The sequence below is a fragment of the Lissotriton helveticus genome, chromosome 10, assembly GCF_964261635.1.
Source record: "Lissotriton helveticus chromosome 10, aLisHel1.1, whole genome shotgun sequence".
Taxonomy (NCBI): domain Eukaryota; kingdom Metazoa; phylum Chordata; class Amphibia; order Caudata; family Salamandridae; genus Lissotriton; species Lissotriton helveticus.
This window is the reverse complement of record NC_136071.1, coordinates 20,443,382-20,468,604: the sequence shown is the minus strand read 5'-3', so window position 1 is coordinate 20,468,604 and position 25,223 is coordinate 20,443,382. Positions and strand designations below refer to the sequence as shown.

General features: G+C 46.5%; 1 protein-coding gene across 2 annotated transcripts in view; it reads left to right on the top strand.

Moving 5' to 3' along the window:
- Positions 1-25,223, top strand: part of L1CAM (L1 cell adhesion molecule) — a 699,580-nt gene that overhangs the window by 647,966 nt on the left and 26,391 nt on the right. For both annotated transcript variants that reach the window (XM_078664585.1, XM_078664586.1), the window contains 5 exons: positions 5,880-5,981; positions 13,201-13,398; positions 14,904-14,974; positions 16,677-16,899; positions 18,231-18,346. In XM_078664585.1, coding sequence (XP_078520711.1) covers positions 5,880-5,981; positions 13,201-13,398; positions 14,904-14,974; positions 16,677-16,899; positions 18,231-18,346 — 710 coding nt within the window. The remainder of the gene's footprint in view (positions 1-5,879; positions 5,982-13,200; positions 13,399-14,903; positions 14,975-16,676; positions 16,900-18,230; positions 18,347-25,223) is intronic.

Here is a 25,223-nt window from a genome sequence, read left to right as displayed (position 1 = left end):
CTGTGACACTCTTTTCCACGTTTGAGGGCGTTTTATCTTCTTATTCACTTTGCTGTTATCGCCTTATTATCCAAAAGTCGGTGCCATTGTTATATTTTATCGTTTACTTGTTTCTGGGCTTGTGATGCACCTCTAAGCTCTGTTTACCTCCACCTCTTGAGCTGTGTGAGTTGTAAACAAGTTAGAAAAATATCCTAGGGGGAAAACCAGCCGCTCACCCGCGCCTCATTGACCGGCATGGACTTGGACGGCGAGTCTACCGTTGCATCACAAGCCTCGAGCAGTCGATGACCCCGGCTTCAGTGCATGGGCTGGTGGCTGACCTGCTTGTCCGATAGAACATTGAAGCGAAAAGTATCGTGTGGACAGAATATTGTGTCAAAAATGTCCAGGACCAAAATATAGAGAAGGTAAATGCAAATAGGTCAGTATAGATTTACTATTCTTAACTTCAGGTCTACCTACAGTGAAGATATGTCAAGGTACATGTATGTGGAGTTATATGTAGTAGTAAAACTTTCCTTACCCATAGAAACTTACTTCATGATATTTTTATCTTCAATATTCTTGACACAATATTTTGTCCACAAAATATTTTTATTTTATTTTTGTCCTAATACCAGTTAACCTTACGCTCGCTTGCAACTGGTGTCCCGTGAGCCCTGTGGCCGTCACTCGCTGCATCACTTGCTGCTGGTCACGCACCGTGGTCTCGGTCACTTGCGACTGGTGTCCCGTGGGCCCTGTGGCCGTCACTCACTACTGGTCACTCACCGTGGTCTCGGTCACTTGCAGCTGGTGTCCCGTGGGCCCTGTGGCCGTCACTCGCTACTGGTCACTCACCGTGGTCTCGGTCACTTGTGACTGGTGTCCCGTGGGCCCTGTGGCCATCGCTCGCTGCTGCTCACTCACCGTGGTCTCGGTCACTTGCAGCTGGTATCCCGTGGGCCCTGTGGCAGTCACTCACTGCTGGTCACTCACCGGGGTCTCGGTTACTTGCAGCTGGGGTCCCGCGGGCCCTGTGGCAGTCACTCCTGCTGGTCACTCACCGGGGTCTCGGTTTCTTGCAGCTGGAATCCCGTGGGCCCTGTGGCCATCACTCGCCGCTGCTCACTCACCGTGGTCTCGGTCACTTGCGACTGGTGTCCCGTGGGCCCTGTGGCCGTCACTCACTGCTGGTCACTCACCGTAGTCTTGGTCACTTGCGACTGGTGTCCCGTGGGCCCTGTGGCCGTCACTCACTGCTGGTCACTCACCGTGGTCTCGGTCACTTGCAGCTGGTGTCCCGTGGGCCCTGTGGCCTTCACTCGCCGCTGCTCACTCACCGTGGTCTCGCTCACTTGCCACTGGTGTCCTGTGGGACCTGTGGCCGTCACTCGCTGCTGCTCACTCACCGGGGTCTCGGTCACTTGCGACTGGTGTCCCGTGGGCCCTGTGGCCATCACTCGCTGCTGCTCACTCACCGTGGTCTCGGTTACTTGCAACTGGTGTCCCGTGGGCCCTGTGGCCGTCACTCGCTGCTGGTCACTCACCGTGGTCTCGTCACTTGCGACTGGTGTCCCATGGGCCCTGTGGCTGTCACTCGCCGCTGCTCACTCACCGTGGTCTGGGTCACTTGTGACTGGTGTCCCATGGGCCCTGTGGCTGTCACTCGCAGCTGGTCACTCACCGCGGTCTCGGTCACTTGCGACTGGTGTCCCGTGGGTCATGTGGCTGTCACTCGCAGCTGGTCACTCACCGTGGTCTCAGTCACTTGCGACTGGTGTCCCGTGGGCCCTGTGGACGTCACTCACTGCTGCTCACTCACCGTGGTCTCGGTCACTTGCGACTGGTGTCCCGTGGGCCCCGTGGCCGTCATTCGCTGCCGGTCACTCACCGTGGTCTCGGTCTCTTGCAACTGGTGTCCCGTGGGCCCTGTGGACGTCGCTCGCAGCTGGTCACTCACCATGGTCTCGGTCACTTGCAACTGGTGTCCCATGGGCCCTGTGGCCGTCAGTTGCTGCTGGTCACTCACCGTGGTCTCGGTCACTTGTGACTGGTGTTTCGTGGGCCCTTTGGCTGTCACTCGCTGCTGGTCACTCACCGTGGTCTCGGTCACATGCAACTGGTGTCCCGTAGGCCCTGTGGCCGTCAGTTGCTGCTGGTCACTCACCGTGGTCTCGGTCACTTGTGACTGGTGTTCCGTGGGCCCTTTGGCTGTCACTTGCTGCTGGTCACTCACCGTGGTCTCAGTCACTTGTGACTGGTGTTCCGTGGGCCCTTTGGCTGTCACTCGCTGCTGGTCACTCACCGTGGTCTCGGTCACTTGTGACTGGTGTCTCGTGGGCCCTGTGGCTGTCACTCGCTGCTGCTCACTCACAGTGGTCTCGGTCACTTGTGACTACTGTCTTGTGGGCCCTGTGGTCGTCACTCGCTGCTGGTCACTCACCGTGGTCTCGGTCACTTGCGACTGGTGTCCCGTGGGCCCTGTGGCCGTCAGTTGCTGCTGGTCACTCACCGTGGTCTTGGTCACTTGCAGCTGGTGTCCCGTGGGCCCTGTGGCCGTCACTCACTGCTGATCACTCACCGTGGTCTTGGTCACTTGCTACTGGTGTCCCGTGGTCCCAGTGGATGTCACTCGCTGCTGGTCACTCACTGTGGTCTCGCTCACCTGCGACCGGTGTCCCGTGGGCCCTGTGGCCGTCACTCATTGCTGGTCACTCACCATGGTCTCGGTCACTTGCGACTGGTGTCCCGTGGGCCCTGTGGCCTTCACTCGCTGCTGGTCACTCACCATGGTCTCGGTCACTTGCGACTAGTGTCCCGTGGGCCCTGTGGCCGTCACTCGCTGCTGGTCACTCACCATGGTCTCGGTCACTTGTAGCTGGTGTCCCGTGGGCCCTGTGGCCGTCACTCGCTGCTGCTCACTCACCGTGGTCTCGGTCACTTGCGACTGTTGTCCCGTGGGCCCTGTGGCCGTCACTCGCTGCGTCACTTGCTGCTGGTCACTCACCGTGGTCTTGGTCACTTGTGACTGGTGTCTCGTGGGCCCTGTGGCAGTCACTTGCTGCTGGTCACTCTCCGTGGTCTCGGTCACTTGCAGCTGGTGTCCCGTGGGCCCTGTGGACGTCACTCGCTGCTGCTCACTCACCGTGGTCTCGGTCACTTGCAGCTGGTGTCCCATGGGCCGTGTGGTCGTCACTCGCTGCTGGTCACTCACCGTGGTCTCGGTCACTTGCGACTGGTGTCCCGTGGGCCCTGTGGCCATCACTCGCTGCTGCTCATTCACCGTGGTCTCGGTCACTTGCGACTGGTGTCCCGTGGGCCCTGTGGCCATCACTCGCTGCTGCTCATTCACCATGGTCTCAGTCACTTGCGACTGGTGTCCCGTGGGCCCTGTGGCCGTCACTCGCTGCTGGTCACTCACCGTGGTCTCGCTCACTTGCAGCTGGTGTCCCGTGGGCCCAGTGAACGTCACTCGCTGCTGGTCACTCACCGTGGTCTCGGTCACTTGCGACTGGTCTCCCGTGGCCTTGGACAGTCATGTACTGCAGGTCTGCAAGGAACAGTGAGGGTACACTGTCAAGGCTGACGTCAGAAGGAGAGAGTGGCTTTCAACCACTCACCTTGCATTACACACGTACCTGCAGCCAATGACGTCATTGTGCTGTCAGACCAACAACTATGAGCAATAAAAGGGATGAATTACCAGCCAGGACAGCAGTGGGACAGGACAAACAAACGTCAGCTTCCGGGGTGGAGAGACGAGCTGAAGTCATAAGGCGCGGTGTGAAATGACGCGTGGTCCAAAAGCCAGTGGTGGTCTGTGGGGAAACCTTTGGGTTTTCTGGGCAGCCATAGGGAAGTCTCAGGTTTACTGCATTGCCTGTTTACTTCCACTTTATCTAGCTTGCAATGACCCAACTGTTCCTGTCCTCACCCCTCACTGTCCCCTGGTGCCCAGACATAAATACACAATTGACACTTATTGACACAGTCCTCACTTAAATCTTGTGATCCTTGTGTGTTTCATTCACTTGAGTGTCTCAAAATCAATTTTTCAGATGGCGTCCACTCTTATGGTGGTTCTCACAAGGTCCGAAACTTGCCCCACTTGATACTTTATGAGCCTATGTGACCCTTGGGTGCTCAGCAAGCAATCCATGAGCGTTAAATGTATTCACAAATTTAGGAACTCCACTTGTTGAGGTTGGTCGACACGTTTCGGCCCCTAATCTGGGCCTCTTCAGGACAGCTCACAAGGATTTATTTAATTCATAAAATCCACCTTAAAGTAAACAAACATATTCCTAATTGGGTGCATCAAACATTTACGAAACAGCATATAAACATTAATGGGTTAATTACTTGATTTAACATATACCTAATTTAGAGTATCAACAGTTTCCAAAAAACTATGGGGCAGATTTACAAGCCCCTTGTGCCACTTCTGCATCACTTTTCCCATGTTAAAAGGGACGCAAAAGTGTAAGTCTGCCCCATGTATATACTATGTTTATAGTGTTAGATGCTGCATTTCCCTATCCTCTTTCCACAAGAAGTAAAAAAAAAAACTTGTGATTTTAGTTCACCTTCCTAGGCTGCCGATACCTGTTCTCAAGCGCCTGGAAACTCTATAGGTAGGCATGCGCTATATAAGAACTAAATAATAATCATATCAATTAATTAATTAATTAACGAATCAAACATATACCTAATTGAGTGTATCAACAGTTACCAAACTATGTACAGATGCATATATACATTAATTTATCATGTTCCGTGATAGGCAGAAACTTGTGTGGTGTGGAGAGGTTTAATCCCCAGCCCGCCTGACATCTGCAGAATTTCAGAGTAAGGTCCTGAGGCCAGTGGCCGCAGTTGTGATATTTACAGGCGAAGAGACAAAAACTATGTCAGAACAGCATTTAACACCGCTGTGCAAAGATGAGGCAACCTTTTAGCATTGGTATCACCGCGCCACTGTCTCCTCTTCAGCACTCCTTTTCATTTACCTACTCCCCCAATGTTCTTGGGTAGAAGTGAAACTAAAGTAGGGAAAATGAAACTAAACACTAAGGGCCTCATTTATGAGGCCTTGCTTGCGTCAGTTTTGCGCTTCCGATGCGTCACTTTTTGTGACGCATCGGTGGCGTAAAATATGCCTCCTGTTGCACACTATTTACAAAGTGACGCATCTAAGCAGATGCGTCACTTTGTAAAGCCCTGTGCCACATTATACCTGCGTCAGGTATAATGTACGCAGGGAGGGCGTTCCCCCACAAAAAGCCTCGTAGAAATGACGCAGTGAAATCTTAGAGATTTCACTGCGTCACTTCTAGGACGCAAAAGCGTCAATTTCTTACGCTTGCCTCACAGCAGTCGTAAGACTGATGCAGGCCCTTTCACATGCGGCTGGAGTTACGTCACTTTTGTGGCACACTGCAACAATGCGTCACTTTTGCGCCATACAGATACGCCAGAAATAGTGACGTATCTGTAACTCCTTGCGACATGATGCATCAAACAATAAATATGACGCATCATTGGTATCGCAAGTAGGGCGCACTGAGAAGTGACGCACACTGCTTTCACTCAGCGATGCGTCATTTCTCATAAATGAGGCCCTCAGCCTCTTGAGATGTTCAAGCTCCTGAGAGACAAGGTGCAGCAGTGTCCTGAAGATGGAAGTGGGTGATCTGAGATGTGTTTGTAAAAACCACTACATTCTCAGGGGCTTATTTACAACACCCTAGCGCCCCGGTGTGTCACTTTTTCCCATTTTAAAAATGACGTTCTGGTGGCGCAAGGGACTTGTGAATAATCGCCTCTGTTTCTTTTTGTAAGGTGGGGCAGTGTATCTACGTCACATATCACCGCTTGATGTTTTTTCTCTGTAGATCACCCAGCACCCCCCAGAGACCTGGAACTGACTGACCGCAGAGACCGGGGAGTGACGCTGACCTGGCTGCCTGGAGACGACAACAACAGCCCAATCGAAGGTGAGAGGCGGACGCCATCTTGGTTTTGGTCCCGCTGTCCCCTGGGATGCGTGGGTTGGTCCGTATCAGACAGCATTGTTTCCTGGAAGTCAGTTTGAGGCCCATGTCTCTAGGATGCTACATTCCTCAATGGTTGGGGAGAAGGTGCAAAGGGGTGGCACACCTAGAACAGAGACCCAACCAATGATCAGCATGGAAACATGTTTTAACCCTCAGCTTCAGTGGCCTGGTTCCCAAGGGTAAGAAGAGGCAGCAGGTAGATAGATAGATAGATAGATAGATAGATAGATAGATAGATAGATAGATAGATAGATAGATAGATAGATAGATAGATAGATAGATAGATAGATAGATGAATAGATGGATGGATGGATAGATGGATGGATAGATGGATGGATGGATGGATGGATGGATGGATAGATGGATGGGTAGATAGATAGATAGATGGATAGATAGATAGATAGATAGATAGATAGATAGATAGATAGATAGATAGATAGATAGATAGATAGATAGATAGATAGATAGATGGATGGATGGATGGATGGATGGATGGATGGATGGATGGATGGATGGATGGATGGATGGGTAGGTAGGTAGGTATTTGGATGGATGGATGGATGGATGGACAGACAGACGGACAGACAGACGGACAGACAGATGGACAGACGGACAGACAGACAGACAGACAGACTTGCCTTAAATATACTTACTTTGTGTGGTAAGTGCACATGTGGTAAAGGCATACCGCTTAATAGACATGCATAGCGACAAGGGGCAGATGTGACCCTTGAGCTCCTGTTTCCTTCAGGCTCCATCACCAGTACCCTACAACATGTACATGTTATATAGGGTTGCTACTGATCCAATTCATGTGGGGTCTATTTAGAAGAACATGGCATATGGAAAACATGGCATGGTCTCCCTTACATAAGGAGTCCAATGCCAGCTAGGACAGATACCGTTTTTATGTTTTTCCTACAAAAAAACACACATGCAACATTGTGTGTCTTGGGAAAGAAGCTAGCATTACGAAAACCAAACAATATCTATTTATACTATTATTGTATTAAATGCAGAGGTGCAGAACTCCGCGTATTCTATCGCCAAACAATAAATGAAAGTAACTGAGTGACCCAACGTATGCTAAAGTGTTACTCACAACAAATAACTGCCTAATATCCACTACTCAAATTACTTTCATATTTTACCATACTAACTCAGCACTAATCCTTTATGGGTTCCGGAGTGGCGTGCTTCAACGCCCAATCGGGGGTAACAAGCGCTATATAAATACAAACCTATTTTTACCTCCTCTTTCCTTCTGCTATCTTTCAGAATCCAAGTAACTGACTAACCTATCCACCACTTAAAATGTACTTGCATGTTTCACTATACTAATTCAACACTAATCCTCTATGGGTCCCGGAGTAGCGCGCTACTCGCCAAAAAAAGCACTGCAACTCCCCATTAGGGGTTAGAAGTGCTATATGAATACAAACCTTCTTTCCCCTTCTATCCTTCCGAATCCAAATAACTGACTAACCTATGCACCACTTAAAATGTACTTGCATGTTTCACTATACTAATTCAACACTAATCCTCTATGGGTTCCCGGAGTAGCGTGCTACTCGCCAAAAAAGCGCTTTGATGCCTCATCAGGGGTAGTAAGCGCTATATAAATGCAATTACAATACAATACATAGTGAAAAGCATATTCCAACAGGTCAAAGGAAAGCTTGCTCACAGTTCATAAGCATCCAACAAAAAACAGTCTCAATAGAAAACTCAATTGAACTGTTAATCACTGCAAAGTATTAGTAGATTTCCTAAAGATATAAAATCTGTTAATGATTAGTTTCAGATCCTAAGATAGTTCCGCGTGTTCTTTTTCTGTTATCAAGCTACGTTTACTCTTGAAAGGGAGGATTGCGTTTCTCTAGGAAAACGCGTTAAATACTTTCCACACAAACTTTCACAACTTTCTGTAATGTACATTTAAACAAAGTGTTCGTACACTTGTACCAAGTACACCTGCCTTCCAGGTAGCACCTGTATGGTTCTATAAAAATTATGCAGATGGTTCTTGTTTGTAATCTTACATTTATAATTACCAGAATGTGGCCACCGTGTTTCAGCAGCAGAATGTTGTCTTTTTCCCCAATTTTAATTTCCATGGCATATGTTTGCAATAAGAAAATGAACACTCACACCACCTTACACATCTTGCAAAGGCCAGACTTATTGGCTTTGCTAGTGCTTGTTAGGAATCCATCTGCAATAGGTGAAGAGAGGAAATTATTTTCCCATTTTTGAGTACGAATTGACCTTTTAATTAATTATCCTGCTTACTTAACATAGCTGGATAATTGAAGGATACCTATAAATCACTTAAGGGGCAGATGTATCAACACCCTCATTTGCGATTCTCAAATAGCGATTTTTTAGAAATCGCTATTTGAGAATTGCAAAATGGGATGTATGTAGAAATTTACATTTTTTTTGCAATTTCTTAATATTCCTTAATTGCGATTAGCAAATTGCGAAATCGCAATTAAGGAATACTTTCCCATTCATTTCTAAGGGCCAGGAGGCCCATAGGAATGAATGGGAAGTTATTCTCAATGTGCGATTCGCAATTTGAGAATCGCAAATTGAGAATAATTTCAAGGGTGCAAGGGTGTCATAAGGACACCCTGATGCACCCCTGAAATGAACATGTGTGCGCATATGGCGCACATGCATGCCCTAAGGGCATGTATGTGCGCCATATGGCACCTTCACAAATGCCCAAAAATGCATTTGTGAAAGAAATCGCAAATTACCACCAACTTGAAGTTGGTGGTAATTTGCGATTTCTTATGGTGAAATCGCAAAACTTGATTGCTTCTTACATAGCATTTAAGGAATCGCTTTTTGCGATTCCTTAAATGCTTGCGCAAAATTAAGGAATTGAAAATTTTGCGATGCGATTTTCATCATACATCGCATTTTCTGTGTTTTTAGTAGCAAACGCGGCTTTTTTGCAAATTGCAGCGTTTGCGACTAAAAAAACGGATGATACATCTGCCCCCTACTCCACTACAGGACCTCATTAATCAAACATCTCTAGAAACTGTTCCAGTAATATTTTCTTGTGTTTTTTTAATTTAGTTTATTTTTTTAGCAAGGTTGACTCTTTTTACTTAGTTAGAACTCCCATGTGTAAATGCACTTTCATAGAATTAATATTTCCAAAATGATGGCTGGCTCTTTTGCTCTGAAGAATGTCTGATGATTCACTGTGTTTGGTGGTACAGAATAGATTAGGTTTCTATGTAGTGCTAATTTCTTTCACATCATTTCAAAACATGTAGGTCAATATTTAGTATACAAATAAATAAACTCATGCAGGTAACTGAGATAAGATTATGGCTACTGAGATCTTAAGCAGTTTCTTTTAGGGCGTAACATTTCCAAATAAGGTCATATTAGTATTCATATAGTTTTGATATTAGGAATTTTTATGATATCAAATGTATCCTTCCAATATGTTAGTAATCTGGAGAATTTCTAGGCAGTATCTTGAAAATTGTATCATGAAGAAAAGGACGGTGCACCAGAAATGGAGTCAAAGAAAGCTTCAAATTTGTCCAAATATCTCCTTTATGCTTTTAATTTTTTTTTAAATTCAACCACAGCCAACACGTTTCGTTCCATTGGAACTTCATCAGGGCTCAATTCTCTCAGTTAAAGCTCAAAAGGGTCCTGAAACCGTAGGGTCGAATTCATAAAAGGCCTCTATAACTACAAGTGGGTAGAACCCCCGCATGGACAGGTAGTATCCAATGGCTTAAAATACCGGCCCACGCTCCTCCGTGTTGCTCTAGGGGTTTTTTGCTCAGAGGGAATTGGTCATCCCAAAGAAATAATTTGAAGTATACGGGCCAGTATAGCAGCCAGGCAACCTCCGTATTATTCTGGAGGTTTACTCGTAGGGAAATGGTCACCCCAAAGTAGTAATTGGAAAACGATGGGCGTACTCCTCATATCTTTGACATCAAGATACGAGGAGTACGCCTTTTCTGATAAGGACGGTAGGCCACTACTCTGGCCCATCGATAGCATGATTATACCTGCCTAGTGCTCTTCGGTGAAGGACAGAAACCAAGGATAGCAAGATTGTACCTGACTAGTCTTCTTCGATGAAGGATAGAAACCAAGGATTGCCAGATTGTTCCTGACTAGTCTTCTTCGAAGAAGGATAGAAACCAAAGATAGCAAGATTGTACTTGACTAGTCTTCTTCGATGAAGGATAGAAACCAAAGATAGTAAGATTTTTCCTGCCTAGTCCTCTTCACCGAAGCATAGAAACCAAGTATAGCAAGATTGTTCCTGACTAGTCCTATTCACTGAAGCATAGAACCCAAGGATAGCAAGATTGTACCTGACTAGTCTTCTTCGATGAAGGATAGAAACCAAGGATAGCAAGATTGTTCCTGCCTAGTCCTCTTCGATGAAGGATAGAAACCAAGGATAGCAAGCTTGTACCAGATTAGTCCTCTTCGATGAAGGATAGAAACCAAGGATAGCAAGATTGTTCCTGACTAGTCCTCTTCACTGAAGCATGGAAACCAAGGATAGCAAGATTGTACCTGACTAGTCTTCTTCGATGAAGGATAGAAACCAAGGATAGCAAGATTGTACTTGACTAGTCTTCTTCGATGAAGGATAGAAACCAAGGATAGTAAGATTGTTCCAGCCTAGTCCTCTTCACTGAAGCATAGAAACCAAGTATAGCAAGATTGATCCTGACTAGTCCTCTTCACTGAAGCATAGAACCCAAGGATAGCAAGATTGTACCGGATTTGTCCTCTTCGATGAAGGATAGAAACCAAGGATAGCAAGATTGTACCAGATTAGTCTTCTTCGATGAAGGATAGAAACCAAGGATAGCAAGATTGTTCCTGACTAGTCCTCTTCGATGAAGGATAGAAACCAAGGATAGCAAGATTGTTCCCGATTAGTCCTCTTCGATGAAGGATAGAAACCAAGGATAGCAAGATTGTACCGGATTAGTCCTCTTCGATGAAGGATAGAACCCAAGGATAGCAAGATTGTTCCTGACTAGTCCTCTTCGATGAAGGATAGAAACCAAGGATAGCAAGATTGTTCCTGCCTAGTCCTCTTTAGTGAAGGATAGAAACCAAGGATAGCAAGATTTACCGGATTAGTCCTCTTCGATGAAGGATAGAAACCAAGGATAGCAAGATTGTACCGGATTAGTCCTCTTCGATGAAGGATAGAAACCAAGGATAGAAAGATTGTTCCTGACTAGTCCTCTTCGATGAAGGATAGAAACCAAGGATAGCAAGATTGTTCCCGGTTAGTCTGCTTCGATGAAGGATAGAAACCAAGGATAGCAAGATTGTACCTGATTAGTCTTCTTCACTGAAGCATAGAAACCAAGGATAGCAAGATTGTACCTGCCTAGTCCTCTTCGATGAAGGATAGAAACCAAGGATAGCAAGATTGTACCGGATTAGTCCTCTTCGATGAAGGATAGAAACCAAGGACAGCAAGATTGTTCCTGACTAGTCCTCTTCGATGAAGGATAGAAACCAAGGATAGCAAAATTGTTCCTGATTAGTCCGCTTCGATGAAGGATAGAAATCAAGGATAGCAAGATTGTTCCTGACTAGTCCTCTTCACTGAAGCATAGAAACCAAGGATAGCAAGATTGCTCCTGACTAGTCCTCTTCGATGAAGGATAGAAACCAAGGATAGCAAGATTGTTCCTGACTAGTCTTCTTCAATGACGGATAGAAACCAAGGATAGCAAGATTGTACCTGATTAGTCTTCTTCACTGAAGCATAGAAACCAAGGATAGCAAGATTGTACCTGACTAGTCCTCTTCGATGAAGGATAGAAACCAAGGATAGTAAGATTGTACCTGCCTAGTCCTCTTCAGTGAAGCATAGAAACCAAGGATAGCAAGATTGTACCTGACTAGTCTTCTTCGATGAAGGATAGAAACCAAGGATAGCATGATTGTTTCTGCCTAGTTCTCTTCGATGAAGGATAGAAACCAAGGATAGCAAGATTGTACCGGATTAGTCCTCTTCGATGAAGGATAGAAACCAAGGATAGCAAGATTGTTCCTGACTAGTCCTCTTCGATGAAGGATAGAAACCAAGGATAGCAAGATTGTTCCTGCCTAGTCCTCTTTAGTGAAGGATAGAAACCAAGGATAGCAAGATTTACCGGATTAGTCCTCTTCGATGAAGGATAGAAACCAAGGATAGCAAGATTGTACCGGATTAGTCCTCTTCGATGAAGGATAGAAACCAAGGATAGAAAGATTGTTCCTGACTAGTCCTCTTCGATGAAGGATAGAAACCAAGGATAGCAAGATTGTTCCCGGTTAGTCCGCTTCGATGAAGGATAGAAACCAAGGATAGCAAGATTGTCCCTGATTAGTCTTCTTCACTGAAGCATAGAAACCAAGGATAGCAAGATTGTACCTGCCTAGTCCTCTTCGATGAAGGATAGAAACCAAGGATAGCAAGATTGTACCGGATTAGTCCTCTTCGATGAAGGATAGAAACCAAGGATAGCAAGATTGTTCCTGATTAGTCCGCTTCGATGAAGGATAGAAACCAAGGACAGCAAGATTGTTCCTGACTAGTCCTCTTCGATGAAGGATAGAAACCAAGGATAGCAAAATTGTTCCTGACTAGTCCTCTTCACTGAAGCATAGAAACCAAGGATAGCAAGATTGCTCCTGACTAGTCCTCTTCGATGAAGGATAGAAACCAAGGATAGCAAGATTGTTCCTGACTAGTCTTCTTCAATGACGGATAGAAACCAAGGATAGCAAGATTGTACCTGATTAGTCTTCTTCACTGAAGCATAGAAACCAAGGATAGCAAGATTGTACCTGACTAGTCCTCTTCGATGAAGGATAGAAACCAAGGATAGTAAGATTGTACCTGCCTAGTCCTCTTCAGTGAAGCATAGAAACCAAGGATAGCAAGATTGTACCTGACTAGTCTTCTTCGATGAAGGATAGAAACCAAGGATAGCATGATTGTTTCTGCCTAGTCCTCTTCAGTGAAGGATAGAAACCAAGGATAGCAAGAGTGTACCTCCCTAGTCCTCTTTGGTGCAGGATTAGTGCAGCATCATTGCTGGATGTAGTGCTCACAGATCTCTCTGAGTGTCTCCTCTTCTTGCAGAGTACATCATCGAGTACGAGGAAGACTCCTTCAGCCGGAATCAGTGGCACGAGCTGAAGCGTGTGGATGGCACCCTCAACTCCGTGGAGCTGGACCTCTCCCCCTTCGTCAATTACCAGTTCCGGGTCACCGCTGTCAACGAGGTCGGCAAGAGCACGCCCAGCGGTTTCTCGGATAGGTTTGAAACAGCAAAAGCAGGTGAGGGGGAGGCAGTGGTTCATTTGTAAAAAAGTAACAGGACACTCATCGGGAGGTTAATTGTGACAATTCAGACTATTTCAATCCCCCAAAGATATAAGAATGGCTTGGGCGACAGGAAATAGTCATTTTTAATATATATTGAATTCATAATTCAGAATGTGGTCATCTCTAAATTAGCCAGACAGCACCAGCACCACCTTGTGGCAGTCTGTCACAAGCGCCAGTGTTGACAATTAAGTAGGGGTGGGCGGAATTTGCGTAATCGCGTTACGCAAATCTCCACGAATCGGTAAAACATCTCTGCGAACAAGCAGAAATTCCGCGAACATGCGGGATTGCTTGTTCGCGATGCTTTTTTACTGTTTGCAATCGCTGTTTGCGTGCTCGGGGGGAAATATTTTGCAAATACGTATTTTGAGAACACGAACAAGCAAAAATTTCGCAAAGTCGCGGAACGCAGAATTTTGTGTAATTTCGCGTTCTCCGCGGAACGCGAAAATACTGAAATTCTGCAAATTCCGAGAGCGGAACGGAATTTACCACCCAGGCCTACAATTAAGTGTCTGGCTCAGATTAAGCACTGGGGAGAGGGCTTTACTGTGCCTGGTACCAATGCCAGCCTTAACTAAGATGACAATAGTGTGGATTACACCCTAGACTCAGACCCAGGGACGCCCCCTTTTTCCCCCTCCTCCCCTGCCTGGAGTCACACTGATGTGCACCTTGCTACCTCTTGGCACTCATAAGGCATTCCTCCCCCAGACTGGCCACTGATGTCAATCTTGTCCTTGAGTTGGCTTTGCCAAGGGCCATTTCTCCTCTCCTTCCCTCCTCCCACTCCATGGGTTTCCATCTCTACTCCCCACTCCCTGAATATGCATCAGCGAGTCAGTGCTCTCCTCTGCTCCCTTTACAGACAAACTCACCGAACAGTGTCCACCCGCGGGTGTTAATAGGGCACCATCTGACATTAGGATTTGTTTTCATTTCGGATTCTCTGTGAGTTGTCTCTCTTTCTACTCCCCTCCTCTTTCTCTCTCTCTCTCTCTCTCTTTCTCTCTCTCTCTCTCTCTCTCTCTCTCTCTCTCTTTCTCTCTCTCTCACTCTCTCTCCCTCTCTATCTCTCAGTCTTCTTATCTCACACTCTTTTCTTCTCATACTCTCTCGCTCTCTCTATAACTCTCTATCGCACTGTGTGTCTGTCTCTCTTTCTTTCTCTCTGTGTCACACATGGTCACCCTCCTGGTCTAACCCTGCCTCTCCCTTATCTGCTCTTTTGCCCTGTCCCTCTCTGTCTCTTTCTGTCTGTCTACACTCTTCTGCCTCTGCTTCCCTCTCTTTCCATCTTCCTCTCTCCACCACTCTGTCTGTCTCTCTGTCTCTCTCTTCTGTGTATTAAATGGTCTATGACTCTCCTACATGGGGTCTTTGCCCTGTATATAGGCATGAATTTAAATAAAAAACTCTAACCTCTTCTCTCTTGTTGTTTCCCCTCCCCTCAGCCCCTGATAAGAATCCTGAGCAAGTGAAAGGGAGAGGCAGTGAACCTACAAACATGTACATCTACTGGGAGGTGAGTGAAAGATTCCCTCATAATCTACCCACTTCCACCCCCCATATCTCTGCAGCCTGTGCCACCCTCCGCCTCCCCACGCTCAGTGCTTTACATGGGCACGGCCCGTTCAGTACTTAGGGGCTGATTCACAGAACTAACTTAAGACAAAATCCTAAACTTACTACTTTTGGTATTCACAGAAGTTAGGATTTTGTCTTAAGTTTGTCTTAAGACAGACTTAAGAAAGACTTAAGAAAAACGTAAGACAAAATCCTAACTTAAGTCTGTCTTAAGTCTGTCTTAAGACAAACTTAAGACAAAATCCTAACTTAAGTCTGTCTTAAGTCTGTCTTAAGGCAAACTTAAGACAAAATCCTAACTTAAGTCTGTCTTAAGTCTGTCTTAAGACAAACTTAAGACAAAATCCTAACTTAAGTCTGTCTTAAGTCTGTCTTAAGACAAACTTAAGACAAAATCCTAACTTAAGTCTGTCTTAAGTCTGTCTTAAGACAAACTTAAGACAAAATCCTAACTACTGTGAATACCAAAAGTAGTAAGTTTAGGATTTTGTCTTAAGTTAGTTCTGTGAATCGGGCCCTGTGTACCTGCACTTCTTTCATTTGAAAGAGAGAGTACCTCTGATGTATTACATTTAACAGAAGAGTAGCCACACTTCTTTTAATTTGAAAGGCAGAGTAATTGTAATTTGATTTCTATAGCACGTACTACCACTGACAAGTCATTGAAGTGCTTTACGGTGAGTAGGACGCTACTCCGGAACCCAAAGTTAGTGGTTAATCTAGTGGTTATTGTTGGTTACTGCGATTACTCATGTGCTCTCAAGAAAAAAAATTCATGCATTTAAATTTTACATTTACTTATTTTATTAGTGGAGTAGTGTGGCTCACTGGTTAGAGGCGGCAGACCCGGGAGCAGAAGTCGGCCCGGGACAGGGTTCAATTCCCGACGCGGCAGGGTCGTGGACCTGGGTCAGTGGACTCGATAATTCTCGCTTCGGTGCTTACTCTAATCAGGGGTCCCACTCGGCAACTCTGGGCATTAGCTTGCCTAATCTCCACAACGGGCCCATCAACGCCGGGGATGCCTGGCTCCACCTTGGGGACTCCCGGCAGGGACCATCCCACAGGGAAAGCCAGGACGGGTTCCCCAGCGTTATACAGCACCAGGAAACCTACGGGTAGCAGTGCGCTTTACAAGCTCAAATACATATACTCCAGTTACTTTGTAATATTTTAATACCATGTTGGTGAGCAACAGTGGGGGCCGTGTGGTTTCAGGTGAATGTTTGGCGAGATAGAAAGGTGGGCAGCGATTAGGTAATGTGGTATTTTAGAGACAGGGTCTCAAGGAGGAGAGGTTATGATGTATGACATGAGGTATCGGTCAAATGCAGAATTACAATAAGGAGGGAGGGAATATCTGCACTTGTCAGCACTTTTGCGAAATATTTAACGGGAGAGTACTGGCACTTCTCAGGAGCAAACAGGTACTCTAACTAGTGAGTACCTGCACTTTTACATTCCCATTTAACACACTGCCCACACCCCTGATTTTCACCCACCCTCAAACTTCTCATGTAGTGAGGTTTGACATAATACCTCACATGCACACAAAGTAAGCCTCATGACAAGATGGGGGGGCTCCTCTGTCTCTGCTGTGATCGTGTGCTCATTTTTTTCTTCTTCTACCCCCTCCGCAGCCCATGAAGGGGGTCGACTGGAACGCGCCGGGGTTCGGATACATTGTGAAGTATCGGATGCAGCATAAAGAGACGGAATGGCAGACTCACATCGCCGACAGCCCCCCATACGTGGTCCATGACACCCACACTTTTGTTCCATATGAGATCAAAGTGCAGTCATTCAATGAAGTGGGAGAAGGTCCGGAGCCCAATGTGTACATCGGTTACTCTGGAGAGGACTGTGAGTACGCCTGCTCGCGAAACGTACCTGATGTCTGCGTCTGGTGATGTCTGAGAACTGCCGCCCCTTATAAAGGACCCATCACTCCCACTACCCTTTATGAAGGACCCATTATCCCCACTACCCTTTATGAAGGACCCATTATCCTCACTACCCTTTATAAAGGACCCATTATCCTCACTACCCTTTAGAAAGGGCCCACTGCCATGTATAAAGTGCCCATTACAACCACTGCCCTTTATAAAGGCCCCATTACCCCCACTGCTCTTTATAGAGTACCCGTTACCCCCACTACCCTTTATAAAGGCCCCATTACCCCCACTGCTCTTTATAGAGTACCCGTTACCCCCACTGCCCTTTATAAGGGCCCCATTACCCCCACTGCTCTTTATAGAGTACCCGTTACCCCCACTGCCCTTTATAAGGGCCCCATTACCCCCACTGCTCTTTATAGAGTACCCGTTACCCCCACTGCTCTTTATAAAGGACCCATTACCCCCACTGCCCTCTATAAAGGACCCATTGCCCCCACTGCCTTCTATAAAGGACCCATTGCCCCCACTGCCCTTTATAAAGGACCCATTACCCCCACTACACTTTATAAAGGACCCATTACCCCCACTACACTTTATAAAGGCTGCATTACCCCCACTGCCCTCTATAAAGGACCCATTAACCCCACTGCCCCCTATAAAGGACCCACTACCCCCACTACACTTTATAAAGGACCCATTACCCCCACTGCTCTTTATAGAGTACCCGTTACCCCCACTGCCCTCTATAAAGGACCCATTAACCCCACTGGCCTCTATTAAGGACCCATTACCCCCACTGCTCTTTATAAAGGCCCCATTACCCCCACTGACCTTTATAACGGCCCCACTACCCCAACTGCCCTTTTTAAAGGCATTATTACCCCCACTGCCCCTTATAAAGGACCGCAGCTCACCATCGCCCATCACTGGTTAAGCCGCCCCTTTCTCCTTGTCGTTGTACCTGGCACGGGGGTGGCATCCTCAGTGCCACAGGATCTCAAGACCCCAGGTGGGCGTTGGGGGTTGGACTTGTGGGGTTCTCCAAGAGACTCGACGCAGGGGTTGGGAGCAGCAGCATCAGATGTAACCTGGACACATGTGAGCAGCTCAGCACCGGCCTCTGTTCTATAAGCAAGGCGCTAGGGTGGGCTTCCTGCACGGCACGCGGCGGGGCGAGGGAAGAAGGCCGAGGGGTCCATCCCCTACAGAGGCCCTATGGGGTCCCGAAACAGACTCACATGACATGTTATTAGCTCTCCTGATCTGTGCTTTGTCCTTCATTCTCCCTTCCTATAGACCCCTCTGCGTACCCCATTAATGTAGGGGTGCTGTGCCTGAACTGGAGCACGATAGAAGTGACGTGGTCCCCAGTGCCCAAGGACAGCATCAACGGCCACCTTTTGGGGTACAAGGTAGGTGAACGGTAAAGAGGGCACACCCTAGTCAGCACCGAAACATAACTTGCATTCCTAATCTTTCACATTTCCATTCATGCATTTCTTTAAATTCCAGACTCCACACGTCAGTTAGACGGGAAACATCCTTTACAACGCAACTTTTACCACGCAGTGCTATTACAACGCAGGTTTTACAACGAAAACCATTACAACGCATTGCACTGGGGGGGGGCTCTAGGATAGGGAATAGATTTAATTTACTATCCAACGCCTTCCCTACTATCCACGGGGACTGGAGTTGGAATAGTAAATTAAACTATTCACTATCCCGCACCCCAAAGCGCTATGCGTTGTAATGGTATGCGTTGTAAAAACCGCGTTGTAACGGCATGCGTGGTAAAAGCATGTGTTGTAACGTCATACATCCCAGTTAGACCTCATGCACCCAGAATCTGGAGGGGGAGGGGAACATTTGGGGACAATTGGAAAGGTACGAGACGGAGATGAAAAAATCTCCCGAGCACCTTCAAATACATTAATTCAAGAGGAGAATTGTACTAAACCATCTCTTGTGTATGATTTGCCCGTCTATATATTAATGTTGCATTTATTTTAAGAATCATGGTCACGTATATATGGCGCCCATGCCCCAAACCTGCCTCTTAGATCCCTATAGCATTGTCGCCAGGAGCCCACAGGAATGTATCTCAGGTCCTGGTTAAAATCTCTTGCTTTTAATAAATACCTTAGCAAACATCTGATAAACTAAGGGGAAAGGCTTAAGTGAGTTAAACAGAGGCGCTTTCTTGATCTTGAAGACACCTCAGCAAATTCTAGCACGAAGGTTGTTGCCTGGTTTCCAGGCTGTATCTTGGCAGAGCTCGGCTCGTTTATGGGCTCTGAGAGCGAGAGCCAGGCCATGACTGAGCTCTCCCTGGTGATTTGTGGTCTCGCCCTTCTCTAACTGAATGACTATCATGGGGTAACTCGAGATCGCTCGCCCTTCTCTAACTGAATCACTATCACGGGGTAACTCGAGATCGCTCGTCCTTCCCTAACTGAATGACTATCACGGGGTAACTCGAGATCGCTCGTCCTTCTCTAACTGAATCACTATCACGGGGTAACTCGAGATCGCTCGTCCTTCCCTAACTGAATGACTATCACGGGGTAACTCGAGATCGCTCGTCCTTCTCTAACTGAATGACTATCACGGGGTAACTCGAGATCGCTCGTCCTTCTCTAACTGAATCACTATCACGGGGTAACTCGAGATCGCTCGTCCTTCCCTAACTGAATGACTATCACGGGGTAACTCAAGATCGCTCGTCCTTCTCTAACTGAATGACTATCACGGGGTAACTCGAGATCGCTCGTCCTTCTCTAACTGAATCACTATCACGGGGTAACTCGAGATCGCTCGTCCTTCCCTAACTGAATGACTATCACGGGGTAACTCGAGATCGCTCGTCCTTCTCTAACTGAATCACTATCACGGGGTAACTCGAGATCGCTCGTCCTTCCCTAACTGAATGACTATCACGGGGTAACTCGAGATCGCTCGTCCTTCTCTAACTGAATGACTATCACGGGGTAACTCGAGATCGCTCGTCCTTCTCTAACTGAATGACTATCACGGGGTAACTCGAGATCGCTCGTCCTTCTCTACCTGAATGACTATCACGGGGTAACTCGACCTCGCTCACCCTTCTCAAACTGAATGACTATCACGGGGTAACTCGACCTCGCTCACCCTTCTATAACTGAATGACTATCACGGGATAACTTGAGATCGCTCACCCTTCTCTAACTGAATGACTATCCCGGGGTAACTTGAGATCGCTCACCCTTCTCTAACTGAATGACTATAATGGGATAACTTGACATTGCTCACCCTTTTCTAACTGAATGACAATCACGGGGTAACTCGAGATCGCTCGTCCTTCTCTAACTGAATGACTATCACGTGGTAACTCGACCTCGCTCGCCCTTCTCTAACTGAATGACTATCACGGGGTAACTCGAGATCGCTCGTCCTTCCCTAACTGAATGACTATCACGTGGTAACTCGAGATCGCTCACCCTTCTCTAACTGAATGACTATCACGGGGTAACTCGAGATCGCTCGTCCTTCCCTAACTGAATGACTATCATGGGGTAACTCGAGATCGCTCACCCTTCTCTAACTGAATGACTATCACGAGGTAACTCGAGATCACTCGCCCTTCCCTAACTGAATGACTATCACGGGGTAACTCGAGATCGCTCGTCCTTCTCTAACTGAATGACTATCACGTGGTAACTCGACCTCGCTCGCCCTTCTCTAACTGAATGACTATCACGGGGTAACTCGAGATCGCTCGTCCTTCCCTAACTGAATGACTATCACGTGGTAACTCGAGATCGCTCACCCTTCTCTTACTGAATGACTATCACGGGGTAACTCGAGATCGCTCGTCCTTCCCTAACTGAATGACTATCATGGGGTAACTCGAGATCGCTCACCCTTCTCTAACTGAATGACTATCACGAGGTAACTCGAGATCACTCGCCCTTCCCTAACTGAATGACTATCACGGGGTAACTCGAGATCGCTCGTCCTTCTCTAACTGAATGACTATCATGGGGTAACTCGAGATCGCTCACCCTTCTCTAACTGAATGACTATAATGGGATAACTTGACATTGCTCACCCTTTTCTAACTGAATGACAATCACGGGGTAACTCGAGATCGCTCGTCCTTCTCTAACTGAATGACTATCACGTGGTAACTCGACCTCGCTCGCCCTTCTCTAACTGAATGACTATCACGGGGTAACTCGAGATCGCTCGTCCTTCCCTAACTGAATGACTATCACGTGGTAACTCGAGATCGCTCACCCTTCTCTAACTGAATGACTATCACGGGGTAACTCGAGATCGCTCGTCCTTCCCTAACTGAATGACTATCATGGGGTAACTCGAGATCGCTCACCCTTCTCTAACTAAATGACTATCACGGGGTAACTCGACCTCGTTCACCCTTCTCTAACTGAATGACTATCACGGGGTAACTCGAGATCGCTCACCCTTCTTTAACTGAATGACTATCACGGGGTAACTCGACCTCGTTCACCCTTCTCTAACTGAATGACTATCACGGGGTAACTTGAGATCGCTCACCCTTCTTTAACTGAATGACTATCACGGGGTAACTCGACCTCGCTCACCCTTCTCTAACTGAATGACTATCGTGGGATAACTTGAGATTGCTCACCCTTCTCTAACTGAATGACTATCACGGGATAACTTGAGATTGCTCACCCTTCTCTAACTGAATGACTATCACGTGGTAACTCGACCTCGCTCACCCTTCTCTAACTGAATGACTATCACGGGGTAACTTGAGATCGCTCACTTTTCTCTAACTGAATGACTATCACGGGATAACTTGAGATCGCTCACCCGTCTCTACCTGAATGACTATAACGGGCTAACTTGACATCGCTCACATTTCTGTAAATGAATGACTACAGTGGGATAACTTGAGATCGCTCACCCTTCTCTAACTGAATGACTATCGCTGGGTAACATGAGGTCGCTCGCCCTTCTCTAACTGAATGACTATCTCAAGGTAACTTGAGATCGCTCACCCTTCTCTAACTGAATGACTATCACGGGGGTAACATGAGGTCGCTCACCCTTCTCTAACTGAATGAGTATCTCAAGGTAACATGAGGTCGCTCACCATTCTCTAACTGAATGACTATCACAGGGTAACTTGAGACTGCTAGCCCTTCTCTAACTGAATGACTGTCACAGGATAACTTGAGATCGCTCACCCTTCTCTAACTGAATGACTATCACGTGGTAACTTGAGATTGCTCACCCTTCTCTAACTGAATGACTGTTATGGGATAGCTTGAGATCGCTCACCCTTCTCTAACTGAATGACTATCACGGGGTAACTTGAGATCGCTCACTCTTCTCTAACTTAATGACTATTACGGGGTAACTTGAGATCCCTCACCCTTCTCTAACTGAATGACTATTACGGGGTAACTTGAGATCGCTCACCGTTCTCTAACTGAATGAATATCATGGGATAACTTGAGATCGCTCACCCTTCTCTAACTGAATGACTATCACGTGGTAACTCGACCTCGCTCACCCTTCCCTAAATTAATGACTATCATGGGATAACTTGAGATCGCTCACCCTTCTCTAACTGAATAACTATCAGGTGGTAACTTGAGATCGCTCACCATTCTCTAACTGAATGACTATCATGGGATAACTTGAGATCGCTCACCCTTCTCTAACTGAATGACTATCATGGGATAACTTGAGATCGCTCACCCTTCTCTAATTGAATGACTATCACGGGGTAACTTGAGATCGCTCACTCTTCTCTAACTGAATGACTATCATGGGATAACTTGAGATCGCTCACCCTTCTGTAACTGAATGACAATCACGGGATAACTTGAGATTGCTCACCCTTCTCTAACTGAATGACTATCATGGGATAACTGGAGATCGCTCACCCTTTTCTACCTGAATGACTATAATGGGATAACTTGACATTGCTCACCCTTCTCTAACTGAATGACTATCACGGGGTAACTTGAGATCGCTCACCCTCTAACTGAATGACTATCACGGGGTAACATGAGGTCGCTCGCCTTTCTCAAACTGAATGACTTTCATGGGGTAACTTGAGATTGCTCATCCTTCTCTAACTGAATGACTATCACGGGGTAACTCAACCTCGCTCACCCTTCTCTAACTGAATGACTATCACGGGGTAACTTGACCTCGATCACCCTTCTCTAACTGAATGACTATAATGGGATAACTTGACATTGCTCACCCTTTTCTAACTGAATGACTATCATGGGATAACTTGAGATCGCTCACCCTTCTCTAACTGAATGACTATCACGTGGTAACTCAACCTCGCTCACCCTTCTCTAAATGAATGACTATGATGGGATAACTTGAAATCGCTCACCCTTCTCTAACTGAATGACTATTACGTGGTAACTTGGGATCGCTCACCCTTCTCTAACTGAATGACTATCATGGGATAATTTGAGATCGCTCACCCTTCTCTAAATGAATGACTATCATCGGATAACTTGAGATCGCTCACCCTTCTCTAACTGAATGACTATCACGTGGTAACTCAACCTCGCTCACCCTTCTCTAAATGAATGACTATGATGGGATAACTTGAAATCGCTCACCCTTCTCTAACTGAATGACTATTACGTGGTAACTTGAGATCGCTCACCCTTCTCTAACTGAATGACTATCATGGGATAATTTGAGATCGCTCACCCTTCTCTAAATGAATGACTATCATGGGATAACTTGAGATCACTCACCCTTCTGTAACTGAATGACTATCACGTGGTAACTCGACCTCGCGGGGAACATCCATTACAACGCAGGTTTTACACCGCAGTGCCATTACAACGAGGGTTTTACAACGCAAATCGTTACCACGACTTGCGCTGGAGGGTGCTCTAGACCAAGGAATAGTAGATTTACTATTCCAACACCTTCCCTACTGTACGTAGGCTGGTGTTGGAATAGTAAATCTTACTATTCCTAAGTCCAGCACCCAACAGCGCAAGTCGTGGTAACGACTTGCGTTGTAAAACCCTCGTTGTAATGGTACTGCGGTGTAAAACCCGCAATGTACCGTCATTCATCCGACCTTGCACACCCTTCTCTAACTGAATGACTATCATGGGATAACTTGAGATCGCTCACCCTTCTCTAACCGAATGACTATTACATTGTAACTTGAGATCGCTCACCCTTCTCTAACTGAATGACTATCATGGGATAATTTGAGATCGCTCACCCTTCTCTAAATGAATGACTATCATGGGATAACTTGAGATCACTCACCCTTCTGTAACTGAATGACTATCACGTGGTAACTCGACCTCGCGGGGAACATCCATTACAACGCAGGTTTTACACCGCAGTGCCATTACAACGAGGGTTTTACAACGCAAATCGTTACCACGACTTGCGCTGGAGGGTGCTCTAGACCAAGGAATAGTAGATTTACTATTCCAACACCTTCCCTACTGTACGTAGGCTGGTGTTGGAATAGTAAATCTTACTATTTCTAAGTCCAGCACCCAACAGCGCAAGTCGTGGTAACGACTTGCGTTGTAAAACCCTCGTTGTAATGGTACTGCGGTGTAAATCCCACATTGTACCGTCATACATCCGACCTTGCTCACCCTTCTCTAACTGAATGACTATCACGGGGCCACTTGAGATCGCTCACTCTTCTCTAACTGAATGACTATCACGGTGCAACTTGAGATCGCTCACTCTTCTCTAACTGAATGACTATCATGGAATAACTTGAGATTGCTCACCCTTTTCGACCTGAATTACTATCATGGGATAACTTGAGACCACTCACCCTTCTCTAACTGAATGACTATCATTGGATAACTTCCTTCTTTAACTGAATGACTATCATTGGATAACTTCCTTCTTTAACTGAATGACTATCATTGGATAACTTGTGACCCCTCGCCCTTCTCTAACTAAATGACTGTCACGGGTTAACTTGAGACCGCTCACCCTTCTCCAAAACTGAGAAAAAAACAAGTTAGGTGGAAATATACTAACTCTTTTCAGTAGGTTTGCATCACAAAAGTGGTCTAAACCCAGGGCAAAGTGTTGTGCTGGGATTTTCCTTCCAATAAAAATTCTGATTTACACCGGAAAGTACCTAACATAACGCAAAGCAGAGCTACGTGCTACTTTGTGTCAAGAGGGTGTTTCTAGGGTTGCACATGGACATTTCCGAGCAACCACTCAAGGTTTTAGATGCAAAGCCCTATCTACTGAGAAAAGTAGACAGGACTTTGTGCC